The following is a 19,997-nucleotide window of genomic DNA, read 5'->3' as shown; positions in this document are numbered from 1 at the left end:
TGAGTCGTGATCAGCAAGTGGTACAGTGCCTGGTGACTGTTGAGTCGTGACCAGCAGGTGGTACAGTGCCCGGAGGCTGTTGAGTCGTGATCAGCAGGTGGTACAGTGCCCGGAGGCTGTTGAGTCGTGATCAGCAGGTGGTACAGTGCCTGGTGACTGTTGAGTCGTGATCAGCAAGTGGTACAGTGCCTGGTGACTGTTGAGTCGTGATCAGCAGGTGGTACAGTGCCTGGCGGCTGTTGAGTCGTGATCAGCAGGTGGTACAGTGTCTGGTGGCTGTTGAGTCGTGATCAGCAGGTGGTACAGTGCCTGGTGACTGTTGAGTCGTGATCAGCAAGTGGTACAGTGCCTGGTGACTGTTCAGTCGTGATCAGCAGGTGGTACAGTGCCTGGTGACTGTTGAGTCGTGATCAGAGAGTGGTACAGTGCCTGGTGACTGTTGAGTCGTGATCAGCAGGTGGTACAGTGCCTGGTGACTGTTGAGTCGTGATCAGCAGGTGGTACAGTGCCTGGTGACTGTTGAGTCGTGATCAGCAAGTGGTACAGTGCCTGGTGACTGTTGAGTCGTGATCAGCAAGTGGTACAGTGCCTGGTGACTGTTCGACTGGCGGTAATGGAGTCCACCATCATACTCCACCCCGCGAGTCTCCTCCATACAGGTCTCAGTGTTGCGTCTCCCGCCACATAATGTCACGCGGGGAGTGCGGGACGCCGTCACTACGCCAGAGAAGGTCTACCAGTCTGCCGCATGCGGGTGACGTCGAGAAACAGAACACTTCAGTAAAGTGAGTCCGGGCCAATAGAACCTTGAGGTTACCTTGACATGATCTCGGGGCTTAGCGTCTCCGCGGCCCGGTCCTCGACCAGACATCATCTAGAACACTTCAGTAGTTAACGATATGTAGTGACCAGTGAGACCCAGCTCCCGACCAGGTGATGGGCTCGACTTGTGATGGGCTCGACCTGTGATGGGCTCGACCCTGTGATGGACTTGACCTGTGATGGACTCGACCCTGTGATGGGCTCGACCCTGTGATAGGCTCGACCTGTGATGGGCTCGACCTGTGATGGGCTCGACCCTCTGATGGGCTCGACCTGTGATGGGCTCGACCCTGTGACGGGCTCGACCTGTGATGGGCTCGACCCTGTGATGGGCTCGACCCTCTGATGGGCTCGACCCTGTGATGGGCTCGACCCTGTGATGGGCTCGACCCTGTGATGGGCTCGACCTGTGATGGGCTCGACCCTGTCATGGGCTCGACCTGTGATGGACTTGACCTGTGATGGGCTCGACCCTGTGACGGACTTGACCTGTGATGGGCTCGACCCTGTGATGGGCTCGACCCTGTGATGGACTTGACCTGTGATGGACTCGACCCTGTGATGGACTTGACCTGTGATGGATTTGACCTGTGATGGGCTCGACCTGTGATGGACTCGACCCTGTGATGGACTTGACCTGTGATGGACTCGACCCTGTGATGGACTTGACCTGTGATGGACTCGACCCTGTGATGGACTTGACCTGTGATGGGCTCGACCCTGTGATGGACTTGACCTGTGATGGACTTGACCTGTGATGGACTTGACCTGTGATGGACTCGACCCTCTGATGGACTTGACCTGTGATGGGCTCGACCCTCTGATGGACTTGACCTGTGATGGACTTGACCTGTGATGGGCTCGACCCTGTGATGGACTTGACCTGTGATGGACTCGACCCTGTGATGGACTTGACCTGTGATGGACTTGACCTGTGATGGACTTGACCTGTGATGGACTCGACCTGTGATGGACTTGACCTGTGATGGACTTGACCTATGAGGTACTCGACCCTGTGATGGACTCGACCCAGTGATGGACTCGACCCTGTGATGGACTTGACCTGTGATGGACTCGACCCTGTGATGGACTCGACCCTGTGATGGACTTGACCTGTGATGGACTCGACCCTGTGATGGACTTGCCCTGTGATGGACTCGACCCTGTGATGGACTTGACCTGTGATGGACTCGACCCTGTGATGGACTTGACCTGTGATGGACTTGACCTGTGATGGACTCGACCCTGTGATGGGCTCGACCCTGTGATGGGCTCGACCCTGTGATGGGCTCGACCTGTGATGGGCTCGACCCTGTGATGGACTCGACCTGTGATGGACTCGACCCTGTGATGGGCTCGACCTGTGATGGATTCGACCCTGTGATGGGCTCGACCTGTGATGGGCTCAACCCTGTGATGGACTCGACCTGTGATGGACTCGACCCTGTGATGGACTCGACCCTGTGATGGGCTCGACCCTGTGATGGGCTCGACCCTGTGATGGGCTCGACCCTGTGATGGACTTGACCTGTGATGGACTCGACCCTGTGATGGACTCGACCCTGTGATGGACTTGACCTGTGATGGACTCGACCTCTGAGGTACTCGACCCTGTGATGGGCTCGACCCTGTGATGGGCTCGACCCTGTGATGGGCTCGACCTGTGATGTACTCGACCCTGTGATGGGCTCGACCCTGTGATGGACTCGACCTGTGATGGACTTGACCTGTGTTGGACTCGACCTCTGAGGTACTCGACCCTATGATGGGCTCGACCCTGTGATGGGATCGACCCTGTGATGGGCTCGACCCTGTGATGGGCTCGACCCTGTGATGGACTCGACCCTGTGATGGGCTCGACCCTGTGATGGACTCGACCCTGTGATGGGCTCGACCTGTGATGGACTCGACCTGCGATGGACTCGACCTGTGATGGACTCGACCTCTGAGGTACTCGACCCTGTGATGGGCTCGACCCTGTGATGGGCTCGACCCTGTGATGGACTCGTCCTGTGATATGCTCGACCCTGTGATGGACTTGACCTGTGATGGACTCGACCTTTGAGGTACTCGACCCTGTGATGGACTCGACCTGTGATGGGCTCGACCCTGTGATGGACTCGACCCTGTGATGGGCTCGACCTGTGATGGACTCGACCTGCGATGGACTCGACCTGTGATGGACTCGACCTCTGAGGTACTCGACCCTGTGATGGACTCGACTTGTGATGGACTCGACCTCTGAGGTACTCGACCCTGTGATGGACTCGACCTGTGATATACGCTACAGGATACTGTAAAGAGATTATAACATCAAGAACACAGTTACTGCTCCTTACAATTGCATTTATAAGTATGCTACTTACACTTATAAGTGTGTTACCTTCACTTACATTTATAAGTATGCTACTTACGCTTATAAGTGTGCTATTTACACTTACACTTATAAGTTTGCTATTTACACTTACAAATCTGTATTTCTCAATACTAATCGGGACTGCAAATTCTTCTCAGAAGGATATAATAGAACCCTTGAATGTCACAGCTTCCTGATAGTCTCTGAGTCAGATTAAATCTATGAAAATACGTTTATTAAATCTATGTAAGTACGTTTATTAAATCTATGAAAGTACGTTTATTTATTGATTGATTTATTTACAAGAATTTAAATTTGGTTTATGAGAGTACATAACCCTGGTGTTCTTACTTTCTTACAAGGCTCTAACACACGTAGCGTAGCGGCCAAGCAAGTTAAGGGCCTCAGTATATGGAACTGCCTTGTCAATTATAGTAAGGTAATTATATTACCTTATAATTTTATTATTTCATAAGGCCAGGTAAGATCACTAAGCTATTACCACTCTATAGCACTTATGACCAACCACTTGGGCTGGACGGTAGAGCGACGGTCTCGCGTCATGCAGATCGGCGTTCAATCCCCGATCGTCTATGTGGTTGGGCACCATTCCTATTCCCCGTCCCATCCCAAATCCTGATCCCTTCCAAGTGCTATATAGTCGTAATGACTTGGCGCTTTCCCCTGATAGTTCAATTAAATTCTATAGCACTTATAAGTGATATGAGGATGAGGATTTAGGATAGGACGGAGGAAATGAATAATGCTCAACTACTTGAACCGTCGGGGATTGAACGCGGACCTGCAAGTAGCCTGACCGTCACTCTACCATTGAGAGTGGTTGGGCACCATTTTGACTTCTTCTCAGTCAAGTAAAAGTATACTTACTCAACACTGAATTAAGAAGTACAACAATGAAGAACCAAAATTCCTGAAGTAGCCATCCTTCAACCACTATCTTGCCTGGTCCTGGTAGCATTCTTCCCGTGAACCCGCCTACCCGCCGAAGCCGTAAAGGCCAGAGCTCTATTAGCTTTTAAACTATAGCTGGAAAAGATCATCGAGGCAAATGGAAGGGATCTTCAACAAGCCGCCGGCTTCCTGTCCTCGTCGAGGCCACTAGTGTTAGTGGCCCTCAAGTAAACTCAGGTAAACTATCCTTAACCGTAATCATTCATAACCCCATCAGTATAATTTATCATTATGTTAGCCTCTTAAGGTCAATTCAGCATGTAAACTTTCAGGTTACTCCACTTAATAATTGTATACCCCAGCCACTAGTATTATTTATCTGGGTAAGTTTAACTCTTCATCAATTGTAACTTCAAATTCACTGTGAATATTGCGTTAGCTTTAAGACTTGCGCGAAACCCTGTGCACGTTAGTGGCCTTGTAACACTGTCCCAGTGACTCACCAAGATGTGTACTTACCAAACCCGTTGTACCATCTTGTATATATACAGCATTCAATAAATCTAGTTTTAATAGTGTCTGGTTAGTTTAGTTTATTCATTATGCACCCCATACCCGTCCTGTGGACGATAGTGGAAAGGGTTACAGAGGCACATAATGGGCTCAGGGATTGAACCCCACAATTCATTTAGCTAAGCAAGTTACAATCTTGATGAGCCAGTTACAAAACTTCAAAGCACATCGTTATATCAACAATGGGTTCGAGACCGACCACAAGTACTGTTTCAAAATTAAGCAACTGACATATGTGGAGAGCTAGTGTTACAATTTATATGTTTGTCCTGCACACCGTCCCCCATCCAGTGGGCAGCGGTGGATAGGTTACAGTCACTTAGTTACTACCTACAGTTAGCAAACTGGGGATATTTGGCTAAAATTTCTGGTAGCAGATCATTTTGAATGAAATATTGACACATCGTTGGAACATTGGTTATAGAATTGTCTCTGAATTCACGTATCTTTTCGCACTCCATCACATAGTGACGGAGGGTGTGCGAATAATTTTGTTGACACAGTTTACATTTGGTCAGGTCTACATCAGCAGATAATGAGAATTCCCAGAGATACTTGTAACCGAGTCTAAGCCGAGCAGTAGTAACATCTAGAAGTCTGCTGATTTTATTGGATGATCCATAGATGTGTGGCTCCTCTTGCATGATAGTATGATGATAGATGGAATTACTGGTGTCAATTTCACTTTGTCTTAAATATACAAGATCTTGTTGAAGTTCTCGGTGTACTGCTGCTCTCAGATTGCTCATTGACAATCCAAGGTTACACTCAACGGCTCCTTTAAAGGCAGATTCTTTGGCTAACTCATCAGCTCTGTCATGCATTCGGAGGCCAACATGAGATGGAGACCACATGAAATGGACTCTGTTACCATCATTAATAATTTTGTTGTATTTGTGTCTAGCTTCGGACACGAGCATGTTACAGTTATGTCTTGAAGAGTTGAGAGCAATTAAGGATGATAAGGAGTCACTTACAATTAATGTATCAAGTTTGGAGACTTGTACACATTTCAGTGCAAGGATCAAGGCAAATAGTTCAGTCTGAAGGGTAGAGGCCCAGTTGTTTATACGGACTCCCCACTCAAAGTATAAGCCATCGCCCATTGTCAGGACAACTGCACTCCCAGCTGCACCCGTGGTGCGGTGTAGGGAACCATCAGTGTATATGATTTGAGAGAGAGAATGCTCTGTGGACAGAGCATCAATATGGCTTAAGGCGTTGAGCTTTGCCTCAAGACGAAGCTTGGGCTGATCTCTAATTTGCTTCTTGGGTGGAAAGGGAGGGATTAAAACTGGAAAGGGTGTAACCTCCCACGGTGCAGGAAAGTGCCGTTGTTGTTTCTCTTGGTACAAATGATAAATCTGATACATTTTGAGTTCAGTTCCAGTTTTAGTTATCCATTTGGAACAATGTTGACCTTCGATAAAGAAATTCTGGAGGGCTTCTGTGCAAGGGTTAGGATGAGTTAGCCTAAGCATTTTTATACCAATCTGACAGTTAGTTTCAGTAACACGATCAACAACGCTCGGAATATTAAGTTCCTTTCTCATGTGAAGTATCTTTGTGGTACGAGGGCACCCAAGGATTATCCTCAAGGCTTCGTTCTGCCAATTTTCCAGCCCGCCAAGCTTTCTTTCAGGCATCAAGGCAAGCACCATAGCCTCAGTGATAAGGTTACTTATCCTAAAGTGTCTGGGATTCAGGTATAGTTTATCCTGCACGAACTTACTCCGTTTTCTGTCAAATTAGAGGTTGAGAGATTAGCGGAGACTTTAAGAAACCCGCTACCGATCCCTTCCTTGCTTGTGAGGGACCACTGACAACCTCTCCATTGGTCTTCCTGTGGAGAGAAGTTTGATCAAACTGATTTTAATAGCGCTGTGAAAGGGAAGGAATTTATTAGGGGGGAAGCGCCAAGCCATTAAGACTAAATTGCCCTAGGAAGGGGTCGGGACAGCTCCGTGGAACAAGCAATGGCAATTTCCATTTCTTTTGTATGAGGTAAAGAAACGAGTACAGTCGAGTACGAGTTCGATCTCGACTCAGAATACCGGGTTCCAATCCCGGACAGGACAAAAAGTGTTCGACGTGTTTCCTATCACCTAATGCATCTGTTCACTTAGCAGTAAATGGGTAACTGGGAGTTAAGTCAGCTTGTTGTGGGGCTCCATTCTAAGGGGGGGGGGGACCTAGATATAAATTTAACATGAATATAGACACAAATTTAACATGAATATACACACAGGCTCCCTGTCCCCCCCACACAATGAGTTATTATTATTAATTATATCTGGAGATAATAGAAATATTACTTTAATAAGCTGAAATTCTCTACGATACATTCTGAAGGGGAAGCTAATACCCTCGTAAACTAGGTACTCACCTAATACGTGGTATACACGTATACATGCGGTACACCAAGGTGTAGTGTATGTGCGTCACGACGTTGAGTGTATAGCCAGTATACACACAGTGAACACAGCGTTCAGGTGTAAGCCTTAGTATGTGGTATACACGTATACATGCGGTACACCAAGGTGTAGTGTATGCGCGTCACGACGTTGAGTGTATAGCCAGTATACACACAGTGAACACAGCGTTCAGGTGTAAGCCTTAGTATGTGGTATACACGTATACATGCGGTACACCAAGGTGTAGTGTATGCGCGTCATAACGTTGAGTGTATAGCCAGTATACACACAGTGAACACAGCGTTCAGGTGTAAGCCTTAGTATGTGGTATACACGTATACATGCGGTACACCAAGGTGTAGTGTATGTGCGTCACGACGTTGAGTGTATAGCCAGTATACACACAGTGAACACAGCGTTCAGGTGTAAGCCTTAGTATGTGGTATACACGTATACATGCGGTACACCAAGGTGTAGTGTATGCGCGTCACGACGTTGAGTGTATAGCCAGTATACACACAGTGAACACAGCGTTCAGGTGTAAGCCTTAGTATGTGGTATACACGTATACATGCGGTACACCAAGGTGTAGTGTATGCGCGTCATAACGTTGAGTGTATAGCCAGTATACACACAGTGAACACAGCGTTCAGGTGTAAGCCTTAGTATGTGGTATACACGTATACATGCGGTACACCAAGGTGTAGTGTATGCGCGTGACAACGTTGAGTGTATAGCCAGTATACACACAGTGAACACAGCGTTCAGGTGTAAGCCTTAGTATGTGGTATACACGTATACATGCGGTACACCAAGGTGTAGTGTATGTGCGTCACAACGTTGAGTGTATAGCCAGTATACACACAGTGAACACAGCGTTCAGGTGTAAGCCTTAGTATGTGGTATACACGTATACATGCGGTACACCAAGGTGTAGTGTATGTGCGTCACAACGTTGAGTGTATAGCCAGTATACACACAGTGAACACAGCGTTCAGGTGTAAGCCTTAGTATGCTAATATTATTCATAACTACCAAGTCTAAAAATCCCGGGGATTACATTATAAGATTGTATAGTGATTATACACAGGAGGGGCTTGCTGCCGGCTGATTGGTTGGATGTGTGGGGTGGATGTGTGGCGTGGATGTGTGGGGTGATGTGTGGGGTGGATGTGTGGGGTGGATTTGTGGGGTGATGTGTGGGGTGGATGTGTGGGGTGGATGTGACGGGGTGGATGTGTCGGGTGGATGTGTGGGGTGGATGTGACTGGGTGGATGTGACTGGGTGGATGTGTGGGGTGGATGTGTGGGGTGGATGTGACGGGGTGGATGAGTGGGGTGGATGTGTGATGTGGATGTGACTGGCTGGATGTGACGGGGTGGATGTGACTGTGTGGATGTGTGGGGTGTATGTGACGGGGTGGATGTTTGGGATGGATGTGTGGGGTGGATGTGCGGGGTGGATGTGACGGGGTGGATGTTACGGGGTGGATGTATGGGGTGGATGTGATGAGGTGGATGTGTGGGGTGGATGTGACAGGGTGAATATGTGGGGTGGATGTGTGGGGTGGATGTGTGCTGTGGATGTGTGGGGTGGATGTGTGGAGTGGATGTGTGGGGTGGATGTGTGGGGTGGATGTGTGGGGTGGATGTGACGGGGTGGATGTGTCGGGGTGGATGTGTGGAGTGGATGTGTGGGGTGGATGTGACGGGGTGGATGTGTCGGGGTGGATGTGTGGGGGTGGATGTGTGGGGTGGATGTGACGGGGTGGATGTGTGGGGTGGATGTGTGGGGTGGATGTGACGGGGTGGATGTGACGGGGTGGATGTGTGGGGTGGATGTGACGGGGTGGATGTGACGGGGTGGATGTGTGGGGTGGATGTGACGGGGTGGATGTGTCGGGTGGATGTGTGGGGTGGATGTGACTGGGTGGATGTGACGGGGTGGATGTGACGGGGTGGATGTGTGATGTGGATGTGACTGGGTGGATGTGACGGGGTGGATGTGTGTGGTGGATGTGACGGGGTGGATGTGTGGGGTGGATGTGACGGGGTGGATGTGTGGGGTGGATGTGTGGGGTGAATGTGACGGGGTGGATGTGACGGGGTGGATGTGACGGGGTGGATGTGTGGGGTGGATGTGTGAGGTGGATGTGACAGGGTGGATGTGTGGGGTGGATGTGTGGGGGGGATGTGTGGGGTGGATGTGACTGGGTGGATGTGACGGGGTGGATGTGACTGGGTGGATGTGTGGGGTGGATGTGACGGGGTGGATGTGTGGTGTGGATGTGCGGGGGTGGATGTGTGTTGTGGACGTGTGGGGTGGATGTGACGGGGTGGATGTGACTGGGTGGATGTGTGGGGTGGATGTGACGGGGTGGATGTGTGGGGTGGATGTGTGGGGTGGATGTGTGGCGTGGATGTGTGGGATGGATGTGTGGGGTGGATGTGTGGGGTGGATGTGACGAGGTGGATGTGTGGGGTGGATGTGTGGGTGGATGTGACTGGGTGGATGTGTGGGGTGGATGTGTGGGGAGGATGTGTGGGGTGGATGTGTTGGGTGGATGTGTGGGGTGGATGTGTTGGGTGGATGTGTTAGGTGGATGTGACGAGGTGATGTGTGGGGTGGATGAGTGGCGTTCATGTGTGGGGGTGGATGTGTGGGGTGGATGTGTGGGGTGGATGTGTGGGGTGGATGTGTGGCGTGGATGTGTGGGGTTGATGTGTGGGGTGGATGTGTGGGGTGGATGTGTGGGGTGGATGTGTGGCGTGGATGTGTGGGGTGGATGTGACGGGGTGGATGTGTGGGGTGGATGTGTGGCGTGGATGTGTGGGGGTGGATGTGAGGGGTGGACGTGTGGGGTGGATGTGTGGGGCGGATGTGTGGGGTGATGTGTGGGGTGGATGTGTGGGGTGGATGTGTGGAGTGGATGTGTGGGGTGGATGTGTGGGGTGGATGTGTGGGGTGGATGTGTGGGGTGGATGTGTGGGGTGATGTGTGGGGTGGATGTGTGGGGTGGATGTGTGGCGTGGATGTGTGGGGGTGGATGTGTGGGGTGATGTGTGGGGTGGATGTGTGGGGTGGATGTGTGGGGTGGATGTGTGGGGTGATGTGTGGGGTGGTGTTGTGGGGTGGATGTGTGGGGTGGATGTGTGGCGTGGATGTGTGAGGGTGGATGTGTGGGGTGATGTGTGGGGTGATGTGTGGGGTGATGTGTGGGGGTGGATGTGTGGCGTGGATGTGTGAGGGTGGATGTGTGGGGTGATGTGTGGGGTGATGTGTGGGGTGATGTGTGGGGGTGGATGTGTGGGGTGGATGTGTGGCGTGGATGTGTGGGGTGGATGTGTGGGGTGGATGTGTGGGGTGATGTGTGGGGTGGATGTGTGGGGAGGATGTGTGGGGTGGATGTGTGGCGTGGATGTGTGGGGGTGGATGTGTGGGGTGATGTGTGGGGTGGATGTGTGGGGTGGATGTGTGGGGTGGATGTGTGGGGTGATGTGTGGGGTGGTGTTGTGGGGTGGATGTGACGAGGTGGATGTGTGGGGTGGATGTGACGGGGTGGATGTGTGGGATGGATGTGTTGGGTGGATGTGTGGGGTGGATGTGCGGGGTGGATGTGACGGGGGTGGATGTGTGGGGTGTATGTGTGGCGTGGATGTGAGGCGTGGATGTGTGGGGTGGATGTGACGGGGTGGATGTGTGGGGTGGATGTGACTGGGTGGATGTGTGGGGTGGATGTGACGGGCTGGATGTGTGGGGTGGATGTGTGGGGTGGATGTGTGGCGTGGATGTGTGGGGTGGATGTGTGGGATGGATGTGTGGGGTGGATGTGACGAGGTGGATGTGTGGGGTGGATGTGTGGGTGGATGTGACTGGGTGGATGTGTGGGGTGGATGTGACGGGGTGGATATGTGGGGTGGATTTGTGGGGTGGATGTGTGGCATGGATGTGTGGGGTGGATGTGTTGGGTGGATGTGTGGGGTGGATGTGTTGGGTGGATGTGTTGGGTGGATGTGACGAGGTGATGTGTGGGGTGATGTGTGGGGTGGATGTGTGGGGTGGATGTGTGGCGTGGATGTGTGGGGTTGATGTGTGGGGTGGATGTGTGGGGTGGATGTGTGGGGTGGATGTGTGGCGTGGATGTGTGGGGTGGATGTGACGGGGTGGATGTGTGGGATGGATGTGTGGCGTGGATGTGTGGGGTGGATGTGTGGGGTGATGTGTGGGGTGATGTGTGGGGTGGATGTGTGGGGTGGATGTGTGGGGCGGATGTGTGGGGTGATGTGTGGGGTGGATGTGTGGGGTGGATGTGTGGGGTGATGTGTGGGGTGGATGTGTGGGGTGGATGTGTGGGGTGATGTGTGGGGTGGATGTGTGGGGTGGATGTGTGGGGTGATGTGTGGGGTGGATGTGTGGGGGTGGATGTGTGGGGTGATGTGTGGGGTGATGTGTGGGGTGGATGTGTGGGGGTGGATGTGTGGGGTGATGTGTGGGGTGATGTGTGGGGTGATGTGTGGGGTGGATGTGTGGGGGTGGATGTGTGGGGTGATGTGTGGGGTGGATGTGTGGGGTGATGTGTGGGGTGATGTGTGGGGCGGATGTGTGGGGTGATGTGTGGGGTGGATGTGTGGGGTGGATGTGTGGGGTGATGTGTGGGGTGGATGTGTGGGGGTGGATGTGTGGGGTGATGTGTGGGGTGATGTGTGGGGTGGATGTGTGGGGTGGATGTGTGGGGCGGATGTGTGGGGTGATGTGTGGGGTGGATGTGTGGGGTGGATGTGTGGGGTGATGTGTGGGGTGGATGTGTGGGGTGATGTGTGGGGTGGATGTGTGGGGTGATGTGTGGGGTGATGTGTGGGGTGGATGTGTGGGGTGGATGTGTGGGGTGATGTGTGGGGTGGATGTGTGGCGTGGATGTGTGAGGGTGGATGTGTGGGGTGATGTGTGGGGTGATGTGTGGGGTGATGTGTGGGGGTGGATGTGTGGGGTGGATGTGTGGCGTGGATGTGTGGGGTGGATGTGTGGGGTGGATGTGTGGGGTGATGTGTGGGGTGGATGTGTGGGGTGGATGTGTGGGGTGGATGTGTGGCGTGGATGTGTGGGGGTGGATGTGTGGGGTGATGTGTGGGGTGGATGTGTGGGGTGGATGTGTGGGGTGGATGTGTGGGGTGGATGTGTGGGGTGATGTGTGGGGTGGATGTGTGGGGCGGATGTGACGAGGTGGATGTGTGGGGTGGATGTGACGGGGTGGATGTGTGGGATGGATGTGTTGGGTGGATGTGTGGGGTGGATGTGACGGGGGTGGATGTGTGGGGTGGATGTGTGGCGTGGATGTGTGGGGGTGGATGTGTAGGGTGGATGTGTGGAGTGGATGTGTGGGGTGGATGTTACTGGGTGGATGAGTGGGGTGGATGTGACGAGGTGGATGTGTGGTTTGGATGTGTGGGGTGGATGTGTGGGGTGGATGTGACGAGGTGGATGTGTAGGGTGGATGTGACGGGGTGGATGTGTGGGGTGGATGTGTCGGGTGGATGTGACTGGGTGGATGTGACGGGGTGGATGTGTGGGGTAGATGTGTGGGGTGTATGTGACGGGGTGGATGGGTGGGGTGGGTGGGTGGGGTGGATGTGACGGGGTGGATGTGTGGGGTGGATGTGACGGGGTGGATGTGTGGGGTGGATGTGTGGGGTGGATGTTACGGGGTGGATGTGACGGGGTGGATGTGACGGGGTGGATGTTACGGGGTGGATGTTACGGGGTGGATGTGACGGGGTGGATGTTACGGGGTGGATGTTACGGGGTGGATGTCTTTACCTATTTGTGCTTGCGGGGGTTGAGCTTTGGTTCTTTGGTCCCGCCTCTCAACTGTCAATCAACTGGTGTACAGATTCCTGAGCCTACTGGGCTCTATCATATCTACATTTGAATCTGTGTATGGAGTCAGCCTCCACCACATCACTTCCTAGTGCATTCCATTTATTAACTACTCTGACACTGAACAATTCTTTCTAACGTCTCTGTGGCTCATCTGGGTACTAAGTTTCCACCTGTGTCCCCTTGTTCGTGTCCCACCCGTGCTGAAGAGTTTGTCTTTGTCCACCCTGTCAATTCCCCTGAGAATTTTGTAGGTGGTTATCATGTCTCCCCTTACTCTTCTGTTTTCCAGGGATGTGAGGTTCAGCTCCTTTAGCCTTTCCTCGTAGCTCATACCTCTTATTCCCGGGACTAATGTGGTGGCATACCTCTAGATGTTTTCTAGCTTTGTTTTGTGTTTAACTAGGTATGGACTCCAGGCTCGAGCTGCATTCTCCATGATTGCTCTGACATAAGTGGTATACAAGGTCCTGAACGATTCTTTATACAAGTTTCTGAAGGCAGTTCTTATGTTGACCAGTCTAGCATATGCCGCTGATGATATCCATTTGACGTGGGCCTCTGGGGACAGGTTCGGTATGATATCGACCCCCAGATCTTTCTCTCTATTTGACTCTTACTGAATATCACCTCCTAGAAGGTACATTGTGTTCAGCCTCCTGCTCCCTTCGCCTAATTTCATTACCTTACACTTTCCTGAGTTCCACCAGTTTGTCCAGGTCGTCCTGTAGTCTCTGTCTATCTTCAACTGTCTTGATTCTTCTCATAATATTTGCATCATCAGCAAACATTGAGAGGAATGAGTCTATACCCTCTGGAAGATCGTTCACATATATTAGAAACAGGATGGGTCCTAGTACTGAGCCCTGTGGGACTCCGCTGGTGACATCTCGGCACTCTGATGTCTTCCCCCTCACCGTTACTCGCTGTTTCCTGTTGCTTAAGTACTCCCTTATCCACTGGAGCACTGGGTGGATGTGACCAGTTAGATTTCACTGGCTGGAGTGTTTGACGCAGTTATCCACAACTGCGTCAAACACGGACCCCACAACTGCGTCAAACAGGGACCCTACAACTGCGTCAAACAGGGACCCTACAACTGCGTCAAACAGGCACCCCACAACTGCGTCAAACAGGGACCCCACAACTGCGTCAAACAGGGACCCTACAACTGCGTCAAACAGACACCCCACAACTGCGTCAAACACGGACCCCACAACTACGTCAAACAGGCACCCCATAACTGCGTCAAACAAGGACCCCACAACTGCGTCAAACAGGACCCCACAACTGCGTCAAACACGGACCCCACAACTGCGTCAAACAGGGACCCTACAACTGCGTCAAACAGGGACCCCACAACTGCGTCAAACAGGACCCCACAACTGTGTCAAACAGGGACCCCACAACTGCGTCAAACACGGACCCCACAACTGCGTCAAACAGACACCCCACAACTACGTCAAACAGACACCCCACAACTGCGTCAAACAGGGACCCCACAACTGCGTCAAACAGGGACCCTACAACTGCGTCAAACAGACACCCCACAACTGCGTCAAACAGGGACCCCACAACTGCGTCAAACAGACACCCCACAACTGCGTCAAACAAGGACCCCACAACTGCTTCAAACACGGACCCCACAACTGCGTCAAACAGGCACCCCACAACTGCGTCAAACAGGGACCCCATAACTGCGTCAAACAGGCACCCGACAACTGCGTCAAACACGGACCCCACAACTGCGTCAAACACGGACCCCACAACTGCGTCAAACAGGCACCCCACAACTGCGTCAAACAGGGACCCCATAACTGCGTCAAACAGGGACCCCATAACTGCGTCAAACAGGCACCCCACAACTGCGTCAAACAGGCACCCCATAACTGCGTCAAACAAGGACCCCACAACTGCGTCAAACAGGACCCCACAACTGCGTCAAACACGGACCCCACAACTGCGTCAAACAGGGACCCTACAACTGCGTCAAACAGGGACCCCACAACTGCGTCAAACAGGACCCCACAACTGTGTCAAACAGGGACCCCACAACTGCGTCAAACACGGACCCCACAACTGCGTCAAACAGACACCCCACAACTGCGTCAAACAGGGACCCCACAACTGCGTCAAACAAGGACCCCACAACAGCGTCAAACAGACACCCCATAACTGCGTCAAACAAGGACCCCACAACTGCGTCAAACAGGACCCCACAACTGCGTCAAACAGGACCCCACAACTACGTCAAACACGGACCCCACAACTCCGTCAAACAGGGACCCCACAACTGCGTCAAACAGGCACCCCATAACTGCGTCAAACACGGACCCCACAACTGCGTCAAACACGGACCCCACAACTGCGTCAAACACGGACCCCTCAACTGCGTCAAACAGGGACCCTACAACTGCGTCAAACAGGGACCCCACAACTGCGTCAAACAGGACCCCACAACTGTGTCAAACAGGGACACCACAACTGCGTCAAACAAGGACCCCACAACTGCGTCAAACAGGACCCCACAACTGCGTCAAACAGGACCCCACAACTACGTCAAACACGGACCCCACAACTCCGTCAAACAGGGACCCCACAACTGCGTCAAACAGGCACCCCATAACTGCGTCAAACACGGACCCCACAACTGCGTCAAACACGGACCCCACAACTGCGTCGAACACGGACCCCTCAACTGCGTCAAACAGGGACCCTACAACTGCGTCAAACAGGGACCCCACAACTGCGTCAAACAGGACCCCACAACTGTGTCAAACAGGGACACCACAACTGCGTCAAACACGGACCCCACAACTGCGTCAAACAGGGACCCCACAACTGCGTCAAACAGACACCCCACAACTGCGTCAAACAAGGACCCCACAACTGCTTCAAACACGGACCCCACAACTGCGTCAAACAAGGACCCCACAACTGCGTCAAACACCCCACAACTGCGTCAAGCACCCCACAACTGCGTCAAACACCCCACAACTGCGTCAAACAGATACCCCACAACTGCGTCAAACAAGGACCCCACAACTGCGTCAAACAGACACCCCACAACTGCGTCAAACAGACACCCCACAACTGCGTCAAACAGGGACCCCACAACTGCGTCAAACACGGACCCCACAACTGCGTCAAACACCCCACAACTGCGTCAAACAAGGACCCCACAATTGCGTCAAACAAGGACCCCACAACTGCGTCAAACAGGGACCCTACAACTGCGTCAAACACGGACCCCACAACTGCGTCAAACACCCCACAACTGCGTCAAACAAGGACCCCACAATTGCGTCAAACAAGGACCCCACAACTGCGTCAAACAGGGACCCCACAACTGCGTCAAACAGGGACCCCACAACTGCGTCAAACAGGGACCCAAGGAGCGACAAAAATGGACGCGCTCTGCCTTAAATATTTCCTCTTTCAAAAATTGTAATTCATAACACTTTTGAGAGAAAATTTAAGCAAAAATTACACCAAAATGTTCCTGTAGATTTTGCGCCTCGAGGGACACTTTAGTCTCTCCTAGAATGAGACGATTTTCTGCGCCATAAAATATTTTGCAAATAAGAAGAAAAGTTAACAAAAATGGTTTAGGTGTAGGCCTGGCGTGGGTGACTTGGGACGAGTTTTATAGTTAAGGTGAGGATAACATGGCGTGCACTGGTGAGGCATGAGTCGTGTCTCTCACCTCTAGTGAGGCATGAGGAGTGTCCCTCACCTCTAGTGAGGCATGAGGAGTGTCCCTCACCTCTAGTGAGGCATGAGTCGTGTCCCTCACCTCTAGTGAGGCATGAGGCGTGTTCCTCACCTCTAGTGAGGCATGAGGAGTGTTCCTCACCTCTAGTGAGGCATGAGTCGTGTCCCTCACCTCTAGTGAGGTATGAGGCGTGTTTCTCACCTCTAGTGAGGCATGAGTCGTGTCCCTCACCTCTAGTGAGGAATGAGTCGTGTCCCTCTCCTCTAGTGAGGCATGAGTCGTGTCCCTCACCTCTAGTGAGGCATGAGGCGTGTCCCTCACCTCCAGTGAGGCATGAGTCGTGTCCCTCACCTCCAGTGAGGCATGAGGCGTGTCCCTCACCTCTAGTGAGGCATGAGGCGTGTCCCTCACCTCTAGTGAGGCATGAGGCGTGTTCCTCACCTCTAGTGAGGCACGAGTTTTGTCCCTCACCTCTAGTGAGGCATGAGGTGTGTCCCTCACCTCTAGTGAGGCATGAGTCATGTCCCTCACCTCTAGTGAGGCATGAGTCGTGTCCCTCACCTCCAGTGAGGCATGAGTCGTGTCCCTCACCTCTAGTGAGGCATGAGTCGTGTCCCTCACCTCTAGTGAGGCATGAGTCGTGTCCCTCACCTCTAGTGAGGCATGAGTCGTGTCCCTCACCTCCAGTGAGGCATGAGTCGTGTCCCTCACCTCCAGTGAGGCATGAGTCGTGTCCCTCACCTCCAGTGAGGCATGAGTCGTGTCCCTCACCTCCAGTGAGGCATGAGTCGTGTCCCTCACCTCCAGTGAGGCATGAGTCGTGTCCCTCACCTCCAGTGAGGCATGAGTCGTGTCCCTCACCTCCAGTGAGGCATGAGTCGTGTCCCTCATCTCCAGTGAGGCATGAGTCGTGTCCCTCACCTCTAGTGAGGCATTACTTCCTCTCCCACACACACACTCCCACAGACACACTCCCACAGACACACTCCCACAGACACATTCCCACACACACACTCCCACAGACACACTCCCACAGACACACTCCCACACACACACTCCCACACACACACACACTCCCACACACACACTCCCACACACACACACACTCCCACACACACACTCCCACAGACACATTCCCACACACACACTCCCACAGACACACTCCCACAGACACACTCCCACACACACACTCCCACACACACACTCCCACACACACACACACTCCCACACACACACTCCCACAGACACACTCCCACACACACACTCCCACACACACACACTCCCACACACTCCCACACACTCCCACACACACACTCCCACAGACACTCCCACACACACTCCCACACACACACACACACACACTCCCACAGACACACTCCCACACACACACTCCCACAGACACACTCCCACAGACACACTCCCACACACACACTCCCACAGACACACTCCCACACACACTCCCACACACACATTCCCACACACACACTCCCACAGACACACTCCCACACACACACTCCCACAGACACACTCCCACACACACACTCCCACACACACATTCCCACACACACACTCCCACAGACACACTCCCACACACACACTCCCACAGACACACTCCCACACACACACTCCCACACACACATTCCCACACACACACTCCCACAGACACACTCCCACACACACACTCCCACAGACACACTCCCACACACACACTCCCACACACACATTCCCACACACACACTCCCACACACACATTCCCACACACACACTCCCACAGACACACACCCACACACACACTCCCACAGACACACTCCCACAGACACACTCCCACACACACACTCCCACACACACATTCCCACACACACACTCCCACACACACACTCCCACAGACACACTCCCACACACACACTCCCACACACACATTCCCACACACACACACTCCCACAGACACACTCCCACACACACACTCCCACACACACACTCCCACACACACACACTCCCACACACACATTCCCACACACACACTCCCACACACACACTCCCACACACACACTCCCACACACACACTCCCACACACACACTCCCACACACACACTCCCACACACACATTCCCACACACACACTCCCACACACACACTCCCACACACACACTCCCACAGACACACTCCCACACACACACTCCCACAGACACTCCCACACACACTCCCACACACACACACACACACACTCCCACAGACACACTCCCACACACACACTCCCACACACACACTCCCACAGACACACTCCCACACACACACTCCCACACACACACTCCCACACACACACTCCCACAGACACACTCCCACACACACACTCCCACAGACACTCCCACACACACTCCCACACACACACACACACACACTCCCACAGACACACTCCCACACACACACTCCCACACACACACTCCCACACACACACTCCCACACACACACTCCCACACACACACTCCCACACACACACTCCCACACACACACTCCCACACACACACACACTGAGTCTGGCCAAGAAAAAAATAGCTTTTTGTGAAAAGTTTTTATGGACGGCGCACTCCATCACCGCCCCTCCCTCTTCTCCCTCCTCTCCCACCAAGGGGTCCCAACCCTCCCTCCCTCAACATCTTGAGCAGGATCTCCTCCCAGAGAGCCAATTCGGCTTCCTCACAGAACGCGGAACTATCGATATGATATCTGCTGCACGCCAGCTCCAAGAAGAATGCCAACGAGCAAGATAGCGACCTCTTGGTGACCTTGGTCGACCTGACCAAGCCCTCCGGTGCCGTCAGCAGTGATGACTTGTGGAGCATAACGGAGAAGTTTGGTTGCTGACGAGCTCGTGATTGTCCAGCACTTGAACAATGGGGTGATGACGAAACACCGGACGATGGAGACTAGTCCAAAGCCATCCCAGCGAGGCACTATGGGAAGCGGGGCTGGGTGTTCTCCAACACTCTTCAGCGTGGCATGCTAGGCTGTACTCACCGATGCCTTCCGTGACTGTCAGGATGGAATACCCGTCAGATACAGGACTGACGGTGGGCCGTGCACCCATAGCCGTCTGTGGGCTGTCATAAAAGGTGGAAAAACTGTCATAAGTCTTCCTATTCCACGCCGACACAGAGCAAATGATGCAGCCCGAGATGGACTGTATCATGTCAACCTGCGACAACTTCGGCCGCATCATATTATTCAGACTTTATATAGGAAGTTGTGGTTATTTTAGTCATTATTGTTGTGTTGATTGTCCGTTAATTTGTTATTGCTTTCCCGGAGTAACTGACTATGGCTGCCGCTTCCG

The 19,997-nt window shown here is 52.7% G+C and overlaps 1 protein-coding gene across 1 annotated transcript; it reads right to left on the bottom strand.

The window, feature by feature from the left end:
* Positions 1-1,818: 1,818 nt before the first annotated feature.
* On the bottom strand, positions 1,819-19,880 carry LOC123765663 (serine/arginine repetitive matrix protein 2-like). The gene is made up of 2 exons (XM_045754347.1): positions 19,682-19,880; positions 1,819-3,116 (listed from the first exon to the last, which is right to left on the bottom strand). Exons 1-2 carry the CDS (start codon positions 19,878-19,880, stop codon positions 1,819-1,821), a joined length of 1,497 nt encoding a protein of 498 aa, XP_045610303.1.
* Between the last annotated feature and the right edge of the window lie 117 nt (positions 19,881-19,997).

Source organism: Procambarus clarkii, chromosome 30, assembly GCF_040958095.1.
Source record: "Procambarus clarkii isolate CNS0578487 chromosome 30, FALCON_Pclarkii_2.0, whole genome shotgun sequence".
In the NCBI taxonomy this organism is placed as follows: domain Eukaryota; kingdom Metazoa; phylum Arthropoda; class Malacostraca; order Decapoda; family Cambaridae; genus Procambarus; species Procambarus clarkii.
Note: the sequence above shows the minus strand (reverse complement) of the source record. Positions and strands in the feature narration are given on the sequence as shown.

Bases quoted from the DNA above. Each gene is read 5' to 3' on its own strand.
- LOC123765663 (XM_045754347.1), bottom strand. From the start codon at position 19,880: ATGCGGCCGAAGTTGTCGCAGGTTGACATGATACAGTCCATCTCGGGC. The intron at 3,117-19,681 runs GTGAGTACAGCC...ATCTCTTTACAG, and splicing joins GACAGTCACGGAAGGCATCG to TATCCTGTAGCGTATATCAC.